This window comes from Sinohyriopsis cumingii, chromosome 1, assembly GCF_028554795.1.
Source record: "Sinohyriopsis cumingii isolate HCF-2022 chromosome 1, ASM2855479v2, whole genome shotgun sequence".
NCBI lineage: Eukaryota > Metazoa > Mollusca > Bivalvia > Unionida > Unionidae > Sinohyriopsis > Sinohyriopsis cumingii.
The window spans coordinates 76,471,550-76,483,945 of NC_142961.1; the positions used below are offsets into that span (position 1 = coordinate 76,471,550).

Genomic DNA, 12,396 nt, shown 5'->3' on the forward strand with positions numbered 1-12,396 from the left:
ATTCTAGAAAGTTTATTTTTGATGATTTCTGCAAAGAGACATTCTAATTCATCCTCCAGCAAGTTCAATGGCAATGCTTTATGCAAAGCAGTTTTCTAATTCATCACTCAGTGATGCCTGAGTGAGTTAGTGATCATCTTTGTCAGGGGAGGGATCGCCCATCACTAGTATGAACTTGGGATGTTGAGATATTATTTGGATTTGAAGTGATGTCACAAACAGCTTCTCCAGTAACAACACTGGGATGATTTATCAAACATGAATTCATATTTATAATAGCATTTGAAATAAATTCACAGGAAGCATTCAAACACTTAAAACATCTACAATTTTAATACTGGTGCTTGGTCACTATTTGTAAATTCATAACTTCATGTTATTTCAAGCTGAAATTGGCATTATTTCCTACATATGGGCATAAAGAAAACATTCTGTGGACATGGAGCACCAAGAAGAACTTGAGTTTGTCTAAATTCCTGGTACCTCTGAAACCCTTCTATGGTTGTTTAGCAAACCCCACCTCCAACATTTTATCATAAAATACAATATTCAAGAGTAGGGTTGCCATACTGTGTATAATATAGAATATAGAATATATGTAGAATATAGAAATATATGTATAGTATGTATGCTGTAGCAATGATATACCACAAGATGTATAAATTTTTCATTAAAAGGAAATGAGGCTTGCCAAGTTTAATTTTAATGAAAAATTTATACAAGTGGCATATCAATGATACAGCATACATACTATACATATATTTCTATACATATATTTTATTAATATTGCATACAAATACATATACTTGCCCTCTGAATGGATTTAAGATTTACTACAGGCAGCTGTGTATTGAACTCCTCACAACCACGAGTGTGTCTATGCCATTCACATGAATGCTAAACCATTCAAGTACAAGCACATGGAAATTAATGTGGAATAAAAACAAACCAAAATGACAAACCAAGAAGTAATAATTAAAATATTTTCATATATTTACAGTTGATCTAAGTCATTATTCTGCTTTAATAACAACACTACCGATCAAAAAACTCAATAACAACACTACTGATCATAAAACTCTCTCTCTCTCTCTCCCCTCTGGTCGGTTTGACTTTAAAATCAAATTCTCTCTCTCCCCTTTGGTTGGTTTGACTTTAAAATCAAATTGTCCCTCTCATCCTGTGGTTAGTTTGACTTAACTTTTACCATCATTCATATATCCAGAGACAACCTGGGATGACAGAAGCAAAAAATCCTCTACGCTCTTCTTTTCATAGATTTTTGCCCGTATCTTGCTATGATGATCCAGAGAGAGAGAGAGAGAGAGAGAGAGAGAGAGAGAGAGAGAGAGAAAGAGAGGGAGGGTCAGGCCTTTGGACATTTTCATATTTAATTAATACTTTTTTAGAACATTATAACAGGTTTAAGAAACAAAAACAACAACAAAACATTAAATACATCACGTAACCGAGAAATTTACAGTAACCAAGAACTTTACAATATAATGTCAACAGGGTTTGCAACTTTTTATCATTGATTACATAAACACTGTAGATAAATCCCAAGGAAAGTGCACACATACCATTACAATGAACCATATTCTTGTAGGTTACTTGGTTTAAGTTCAATTTCAAGGTTTTCATCCAACCACAAAACTTGTTCTCTCTCTTTTGAGATTTCTGCATAGTTTTTTTCCATTATGCATGAGGTAAGGGGGGAACATGTGTGTGTGTGTGTGTGTGATTTGGATTTGTAATGTAGCTTCAACAATTTTTCAGTCATATCTCTATGATGTCTGCAGTATGACACTTTATAGTGATGTCTAGCATGCCGCAGACATGTAGCATGATGTCCCACCCAGTCACATTATCCTGACACCAGGCTGACCAGTCTAACACTAACCTCTTAACACATTAACCCCTGGAGGTTTTTGTCATTTTTGCCTGAAATTCAAGCAGGAAACACATTTTGAAAGCTATTTCTGAATACATCCTAATTAATAATTAGGTTTTTCCCTCTATATTTTGTAGTGCAACTAGAACTTCCAGATTATTTGGTATCACTGTAGAGCTACATCTGTCTACCTTTCTATAATACCACCCACTTTAGTGTATCATACATGATCTTGCCGCTACAAAGCTCGGCAGTAGACAACTACCTCCTGCCACATAAACTCGTTGGCAGGGGTTAATGTGTTCATGCTGAGTGCCAAGCGAGGCAGCTGTTAGTAGCATTTTTGTATGTTTTTGGTATGACTCAGCCAGGGATTGAACCCACGACCTCCCATATCCGAGGCGGATGCTATAACCACTAGGCCACCGGAGTGGTGGTAAGGGGGAAACAGAAAGCAGAAAGGATTATGATGAAATTGTGTACCATAATAATTTCATTTAGAAAATGGGAATATCGTTATTTTCATATGTCACAAACTAATGAATAATGTGTGGAAATTCATCACTGATCTAGAATCAACAGCACACGGTTGCAAGAATGTTTATATATGCATATTACTGCGCCATGGGCAGCTCACAATTTGATATACCAATAGTACTGGTATATCAATTTGCTTTATACCAATACTTTAAACGCCATATTATTTTTAATCTATGTGAAATACTTTATATGCCATATTATTTTTAATCTATGTGGAATACTTTATATGCCATATTATTTTTAATCTATGTAGAATACTTTATATGCCATATTATTTTTAATCTATGTGAAATACTTTATATGCCATATTATTTTTAATCTATGTGAAATACTTTAAATGCCATATTATTTTTAATCTATGTGAAATACTTTATATGCCATATTATTTTTAATCTATGTGAAATACTTTATATGCCATATTATTTTTAATCTATGTGAAATACTTTATATGCCATATTATTTTTAATCTATGTGAAATACTTTATATGCCATATTATTTTTAATCTATGTGAAATACTTTATATGCCATATTATTTTTAATCTATGTGGCATAAAAATGTTTAATTTTTATACTAGTGTCTCTAGATGAGAATTCCACTGAAAGCAGGCAGACTGACTGATTACATCCCAGTAAATTCTCAGTCATGTATGTCAAGTCTAGCCTGGAAAATATATTACACATCATAAAAATGAAAAAGAATTAAAATTTAATAATGATTTAAGCTTGATCATTAACATTACGGTTATATAATATGACTCCTTGGCAGAAACGTCTGCAATATTTCATAAAAATACATTTTTGTGTGTTTTTGAACCCAACTTATGAAGGTTTCATTATTGTCATTTTTTATGAAGCCACATGTTGGGAAGAGCTAGGATTTCTTGCTGACATGGGTGACATTTAGAAAAAGACATAATTCTGGGGTTTTACATGTATATGCTAAAACATTTTGCCATCATTTGCATAAACTGATTCTTAGATTATTGTGTATGTTTGTTCTAAGCATTTGTTTCCACCAAATATGTTGTGAAAAACTAGTAATGCAAATATGTGCCAAATGGACAGCAAACCTGTCAACTATGAATAAATGTGGATAAAATAATGGTGGCATTTTACATATGAAAGCAGATTAAGTTAATCTTGATCACCAGCTCATGTTGCCATTTCTGAGAGATCAGCTTGTTGCCTCAAAAATGTTAATTGGCAGCACACTGGTTATTTTTCTGGTCTGTAATTGACCATGTTGGTGTCACATGACTTGAAGTTGCTTGAAACATAGATGGTAAATTTAGCCCTGCTACTTGAAATGATGGCTCTTCAACCCATTGACATGACCTCCAACTTCAGGATTATAAACCATATAGTACATACCTAACTTTGGGGTCATCAAACATATACATGCCCAACTTTGGGGACAGATCTATATCAACACTAGATATAGTCAATAGGACAAGTTCCAATAACATTACCAAATCAGGGTCATCAACAATATACATGCCCAAATTAAGTGTCTTGATGTAAAGAAGAGCTCCAATAAATTGCCCAACTTTGAGTCATGAACTATCTCGAATAATGTCATTGATCTCAGTTCATCTGTAACACTGCTACAATTGTCTATAGCAATCTGCAAAAGATCCATGTGCAATGGGAATCAGGTTTAGAGCTGTGCATGGAGCGCATCATTCCAAGTCCAATTGTCTTTCACAGGAGTATTGAAATGTGAGGGGGTCACCAAGAACTAGTGGAAAAACCACAAAAACTTTGTCAGTAGCTAAAACCACAAACTGACAATCATTTTGGACTTGTATCCTGACCAGTCACATAACGTTATGCACCATCTCATGGGTCCTTGAGGGGATGAAGGGTTCAATGAAATGTAGAACAAAAAAACAGATCCTCATCTGCTGATACGTTATGCAAAAGCAGACCAGGGTCTATGTTGCTTGCAGTTAACTCTTCTTTATTATTATGGTACTTTGCATCTCAATGTGCCATACAATCTAGAAACCTGATATATAATGTATATCTGCATATAACTGCACACAACAATGAGTCATAGACAACTTATCAGGCCTATCAAACTGCACAGAGCCAGACCTGCCAGCACATTGTATTATGGCAAATCTGGATCTATGGAGTCTGCAGTAGAATCTGACTTATTTGTGAAAATATAGAGTAACTAGACCCCAAAACTGTTACTCTCACAAACCCAAGTTAAGTTTAACACATGCAAAAGTTTGGTCTAGGTCTGTGATAAAGAGCTAAAAATGTTATTGTGTGGAAACTCTTTTTATTCTATTGGTCAAAGTGACCTATAACTTTCAACTTTTGACCCTGAAATCAATAGGGTTCATTCTTAATCAAGTGCAAGCCATCCACAAAATTTGGCAACTGTAGATGGTAGGGAATTTGAGTTATCAAGTGGAAGCCAGTTTTCTTCTTTTTGTCAGTGGCCCAGACCTCTGACGTTTTAATACCAAGAATCAATAAAATTCTTTCTTGCTCCAAGTGAAAGCCATCCACAATGATGGTTACTATACATGGTGCAGAAACCAGTCTTATTATTTTTATCAGCGACTTTCACCTGAAAATATCAGGAGTCTTCGATACCTCAGGTGCAACCTATCCATACTTATGTAACCATGGTAACTATAGATGACGGTCTACTCAAATAATTTGATGGAAACAACATACAGATAGATGTACGATACTGGGCCTTCAAGAAAAAAACAAAATGGGTTCCTTTCACAATTTCCTTCTACCTTTTCAAATGAACATCATGTCTTCAATTTACCTCTGAAAAGGTCAGTTTAGTATATCCCTCCATAGGTGACCACTCTAGAATGCTACTGTCATCTGTTATCATAATTTGCAGCCTATTTGTAATAAATACAGAAAACTTTAAGGAAAAAGAAAACTTCTTGCAAGTCCAAATAAAAGGTTTAAGATAACTTACTGAAACTGTACAGGATCAAACAATGACAAAGCCTGTGTAAACCGACCTGGAAAACAATCTGACAACAGGGCTGCAGTTTTAACGGTCCAAAAAATTCCTTGACCTTTTGAGGGTGATTTGAATGTACACAATCTTTGTGAAAGGAGAAAATACAGTAAGAAATCATTCTAACCTGTATAAAAGAATTCTTTTTAGACATTTTTTAGGTCATCTGCATTAATATATTTTTAGATCTAGCATTAAGGACCATTCATGACAACACATGAAATCAATTTTAGAAAGAAAAAGGATGACTGCTGCATTAATGATTGATGAAATCATAACCTGTATCATCCATTTTTAATGCACTCATACTTACTGACAAATGATGGACATGAACTTACTGTCAAAATAGCTTGTATCTTCTTCATCCTCCAAATGTGGAACAAATTCTGCTTTCTGTCTCAGCAGTCCCTCCCAGTCCAAACCCTCAAAGTAAACATGCTCCTTAACCTCATGAGCTCCCCCTGTGCCAAGCCGATTTAGTGGATTGTGCTGAAGCAACTGTGTTATGAGATCTTTGGCATCATCTCGTACTTTCCATTCCTCTTCCTCTGGCCACTGGATCTCCTCTGTTATTAAATAAACATTTTAGATAAAAATCCTCAAAGGTCCAAATACAACTTACTTTCATAACTCAAATATTACCCAAATACTTAGCATTACTCAAAGGACTAGCTCCATTCTGTGTTAAGCATTCTCTGGTCCATGACCCTGGAAAACTCAAACTATCAAAAACTCAAGCAAAACATTTAGTCCTGCAGTTCCGCACATGGAAAAACCTTTTGCCTCATGAATTCCCTCCGCACTCTCATAATCGAACACCTGCATACTGATGTTGTCTCAAACATTTATCTAAATAATGAGATATTTCAATTTATTTTTAGAACCTAGTCAGAAAGAAGCAGACACATTAATCACATGTCGTTTTTTGGAGAAGATAGCATATGTGTGCATAAATGTAAAAATGTATTCTTTAAGACATGAAAGCACTGAAAATCAAATTTCCTATTTGAATATTCACTGAATGTATTCAGATTTAATTAAAATATTTGTTGATGTTATTAATAAAGGTATCAAATCCATGATTGTTTGAGCAACGACCGTATACAGAATTAATTGAAGACAATCACAAAGACGAATTACTGGCTTTACTCATGGATCAGTAATAAGTAACATTTCTGATAATGTTTATTTTGGCATAACACTTCAAGAAACTTAAATGGGTCAACTCCTTCAACTTAAATGGATCAACACCTACAACTAAAATGGCTGTTACACCTATGATATGAAGCTGACATCTGCATTATTGACTTTTAAGAAAATAAAGCAAAAGAGAGTGCAACATATATATATATATATATATATATATATATATATATATATATATATATATATATATATATATATATATATATATATATATATATATATATATATATATATATATATATTGGTAATTTCATACTAACTGTAATGTCTTAAGACCAAATGTGGACATATATTGGAGTTAACTGAGGCTTGTACCCCATAGTGATTAGTGCAGCTCTGCAGAGAAATCATAGTGACATCATTTTAATAGCTGTTCAATGAACAAAATATCACACAAGGAAAACATATGAGCTATTTTCCGGAGGCTGTAGCTAAAATCTTGTTATATTTAGTGAAAAAAGACCTACAAACTGCCATGACTGTTTAAAATAAACTGCAGTGTTCTCAATCTTGTTTTTTTATATAAACTTACCGTTTATGACTTGTGAGAAAAGCTCTTCTGGAGTGTCACCAAAAAAGGGTGGACAACCTACTAGAAATTCATACAGAATAATGCCCATCGACCACCAGTCCACCGGTTTACCTGCAAAAGTATAGGACCAATGTAAGGTCTATTAAGTTCAAATATGACAACAAATTTTCATCAGTAAAAAATCAGTTCAAGATGTGATACAAACTTATTCTTTTAAAGTTGATCAATTACATAACATCAGTATCAACTAAGCTTTAAAAAACAAAAAACACATCACAGCTTATGGCTTTATCCCGGGAGTTTCAATATCTCCTTCTTGACAAAATATAGATATGTACCTCAACCTCAATATCACCCTCTCCCTCTCTATTCCATACTAAACACCATAATACTGTAAAAACATGTCCATATTTATTACAGCATCATAATGCTATAAAAACATGTCCATATTTATTACAGCATCATAATGCTATAAAAACATGTCCATATTTATTACAGCATCATAATGCTATAAAAACATGTCCATATTTATTAAAGCACCATAATACTATAAAAACATGTCCATATTTATTACAGCATCATAATGCTATAAAAACATGTCCATATTTATTAAAGCACCATAATGCTATAAAAACATGTCCATATTTATTCCAGCACCATAATACTGAAAAATCATGTCCATATTTATTACAGCATCATAATGCTATAAAAACATGTCCATATTTATTACAGCACCATACTACTACAAAAAAACGTCCATATTTATTACAGCATCATAATGCTATAAAAACATGTCCATATTTATTACAGCACCATACTACTACAAAAATCATGTCCATATTTATTACAGCATCATAATGCTATAAAAACATGTCCATATTTATTCCAGCACCATAATACTGAAAAATCATGTCCATATTTATTACAGCATCATAATGCTATAAAAACATGTCCATATTTATTCCAGCACCATACTACTACAAAAATCATGTCCATATTTATTACAGCATCATAATGCTATAAAAACATGTCCATATTTATTACAGCACCATACTAGTACAAAAACATGTCCATATTTATTACAGCATCATAATGCTATAAAAACATGTCCATATTTATTACAGCACCATACTACTACAAAAACATGTCCATATTTATTACAGCATCATAATACTGTAAAAACATGTCCATGCTGATTACAGCACCATAATAATGTAAAAACATTTCCATAGTATTTTATTTCAGCACCATAATACTGTTAATAAAAACATGTAAATATAATTTTATTTCAGCACCATAATTCCGTATTTGCCACAAATGTTGGGACACGAAAAATTTCTTTTCTTTCCGTGTAACAGAATGTATGGTGAATTTTTTTTAACCAACATCATGTGTCCCAATACTTAGGAAACAAAATAAATTGTGTTCAATTTGCGCTCCCCCCACCGCCAACACCACATGTTACAATAAAATAGATAAATAAAATGCTTACTTGATAATAAAATGAAAGAAACTAAGCTTTTACTGTTTTGATTTATTCACCTTTTTGGTTGACATTAGCATTTTATTAAAGGAAAAATATATCCACAAACTCCATATAGGTAGCGCATGCATCCACAGTGTTATAGCTTTTGTCAGACAACACAACACATTGGTCATTGATGTGAATATTGAGAAACTAATCACGTTTGGTTGTCCTCAAAGGTTTGAATGTCATGAGAATGAAAACTGGATCCTGCAAAATCACATATAAATGAGAGAGAGAGAGAGAGAGAGAGAGAGAGAGAGAGACTTATCAACACCATTGCTCGAAAGCACCTGCCATTCATGTGTGACATGGTGTAAAGTACAAAATAACCAAGATAGTATTATATCCTGGGTAAAAATATGACAATATCTTGCGAACTAAAATCATTATTAGAAATACATTTACTGTGAGTACAAATGACAATCTTTTTGACTCCATGGGTTACAAAAAATATTATTAAAGCAAGTTAATGCTGTGTATAATATTTACACTGAAGAACTTGAAACCTGTTTGTGTCAACTATGACTACAGATGGCATATAAATGAAAGCCCAGGTGTTGAATAAACAAACCTTGTAACAGCCATAAACTGACTGACTGAACTTACCCATAGGATATCAAATCCAAAGTCAATTCATTACAAAGCAAGCTGACCCCAGAAGCAGACTTTGGATTCCTTTTAGTATGGAGATTTTAAAAAAAAATATACAGCGTGTGTGGATTGGATTTTAACGTAGCTTTAACAATTTTTCAGTCATATGCCTATGATATCTGCAGTGTGACAGTTTATAGTGATGTCCAGTCACATTATCCTGACACCAGGCCTACCAGACCTAACACTAACCTCTTAATGCTGAGCACCAAGCAAGGTAGCTGTTAGTACCATTTTTTTAAATAAGTCTTTGGTAAGACTTGGCTGGGGATTGAACCCACGACCTCCCTCATCTGAGGTGGACACTCTAACCACTAGGCAACTGGAGCAGTTTTAAACTATACATACTTATACAAAGTCGGCCGACATGGGGAAGCCAACTTTGATTTCTTTCTGCCCATTTTCACTGGGATTTTGAAAAATAAATAGAAACAATGGAACACTTTGAATGATAAGTTCTCACACATTTACATAAAAAAAGATTCTACACAGTCATTGTTATCGCGTACATAGCATATATAAAGGGGAGTAAAAATAAAACAAAATAAACCACATTATAGATCTCCGCTATTACGTTTAAGTTTGTAGTGCGATACTCAAGTAGTGAAGAGGCCTTGCCACATGCATGGAAAGGAAAGGAACGTTCTCTTTTAGTGATGCATTCATTCTGGGTGCATATTACAGATGCTGTAAAATAGGCTTTGAGAAGGGGTAACACGGTGCCTGCAGTTATTCCGGGTGGATGCACCTCCAAGATACAGCCACTAGACGTCATTGTAAATAAACCAGTCAAGTCTGACATGAGGAAAAGCTGGACAAATTTTATTTGTAAAGCAGCAGAGGGTCTTTCCAAGGAAAATGACAACACATCTCGTATTAAGAGTGTAGCTAAACAAACAGTTGTGGACTGGATTGTGAAAGCAGTCAAATCGCTTTGGGATGAGCCAGATCTGATCCGAAAATCATTTAAAGTTTGTGGTATTAACATTAACTTGAATGGATGTGAAGACAATATCATAGATACTGAATGTGATGGCAGCGACAGTGAAGAGGATGAATTTGATGGATTTGAGCCTGAGGAGGTTGAGTGGGCAATTAAGAATGTGGACAGATTGAAGGATTTAAATTACATATATTAGCGGCATTCAAGTTTGTTCAGCAGTACTTGGATTATGTCAGATATAACTTGTGTAAATAAAAGATGTTCGGATTCAGAATTAGTATGTTTATCAATCAATCTGTACATTCACTATCTACCAGTATCTCTTTCTTTCTCTCTCTCTGAATATATTTTTACATAATTACAGTGAATAGTTTAAACTGTGCTCATCAATAGTTATTTTGCCAAAGTAAGTCATGTAACGAGCATGAATGGCAAATAAACCTTGACATTTAATAAAAACAACTTTGTTGAAGCATAAATTAGAACAGAAAAAGTTGAACTTGTTCTCATATACACAAATGATTCATTCTTCCCTGAGCTCTTGTTCTTAGCAAATTTGCATCTAGGAAGAAAAGCGTAAACAAATAACACTCACAGTGTTTTCTTTTTTTAAAGTTTTCTTTAATAAAATTTATGTTTGAGTACATTTTCCAACAAGTAATTTTCAAAGGATTTAAAAGGTGTCCCAAAACTTACGACTTGAAAAAAAAAAAATGTGTTCCAGAACATACAGTACACAAAAAATTACTTTTAAAATAAATGTAAATAAACAAATACGGTGTCAAAGCATATATGGTAAATAAGGTACTGGTAATTTTTCAGCACCATAATACTGTAAAAACATGTCCATGTCATATTATTTCAGCACCATAACACTGTAAAAACATGTCCATGTCATTTTTTCAGCACCATAATACTGTAAATACATGTCCATGTCATTTTATTTCAGCACCATAATACTGTAAATACATGTCCATAACATTTTATTTCAGCACAATAATAATGTAAAAACATGTCCATGTTGTTTTATTTCATTACAATAATGGTGTAAAAACATGTCCATGTCGTTTTATTTCGGCACAATAATAGTGTAAAAAATGTCCATAACATTTTATTCAGCACAATAATAATGTGAAAACATGTCCATGTCGTTTTATTTCAGCACAATAATAATGAAAAAACATGTCTATAACATTTTATTTCAGCACAATAATAGTGTAAAAACATGTCCATAACATTTTATTTCAGCACAATAATAATGTGAAAACATGCCCATGTCATTTTATTTCAGCACAATAGTAATGAAAAAACATGTCTATAACATTTTATTTCAGCACAATAATAATGTAAAAACATGTCCATGTCGTTTTATTTCAGCACCATAATAGTGTAAAAACATCTATTGTTAATTCCAGCACAATCACATTTACTACCACACTTATTAAATTACGATCACATTTATGTACATAAATATGTGTCAACGGAACTATCACAAGTGAATACATCAACAGAGAAAAAAACTGCCAGGAAAACAGGCACTTACTGTATCCTTTTCTCAGAATTACTTCAGGTGCAACATACTCAGGTGTTCCCAAAACCTGTTTATCTCTGAACTGTTTACAGTCCTTGTCTATGGAGCCTTCATACAGGTTAGTGGTCACTAGGAGATAAAGAGAATTAAAAGTGAACTTAAAGCATCCGAAAAGGTCAATTTTAAAAAAGTGGCTTCCTAAGGTTTAATATAAGGCCCCATTTCCGGTCCAAACACGAAGGATATTTTCCAATTTGTATGGCAAAATTCCCTATTTAATTGATAATATTCCCAGTTTATATGTCAATAGTCCCAATTTATATGGTAATATTCCCAGCTGAACTGATCAAAAGTGCAACTTATACTAGTATAGCATTGATCTCAAAATGCTTATTCAAAAACTGACAAACATGATACATTTAATTAAAGCAACGGGGTTGAAGTCAATCTTTATTTTCCATTTTTTACCTCATTTTCAGTACGTTTTCCACTTCGATGGGACCATTCAAATGCCAGATAAGCATACTTTTAATTTAGGATGAATCAGACACCATAAGAAGTCCTCTGGT

General features: G+C 33.4%; 1 protein-coding gene across 3 annotated transcripts in view; it reads right to left on the minus strand.

Moving 5' to 3' along the window:
* The window catches only part of LOC149807158 (microtubule-associated serine/threonine-protein kinase 2-like), a 346,090-nt gene that overhangs the window by 29,941 nt on the left and 303,753 nt on the right, over positions 1-12,396 (minus strand). For all 3 annotated transcript variants that reach the window (XM_089962846.1, XM_089962854.1, XM_089962861.1), the window contains 3 exons: positions 11,840-11,956; positions 7,175-7,285; positions 5,775-6,002 (listed from right to left, as the gene is read on the minus strand). In XM_089962846.1, the coding sequence (XP_089818972.1) occupies positions 5,775-6,002; positions 7,175-7,285; positions 11,840-11,956 (456 nt within the window). The remainder of the gene's footprint in view (positions 1-5,774; positions 6,003-7,174; positions 7,286-11,839; positions 11,957-12,396) is intronic.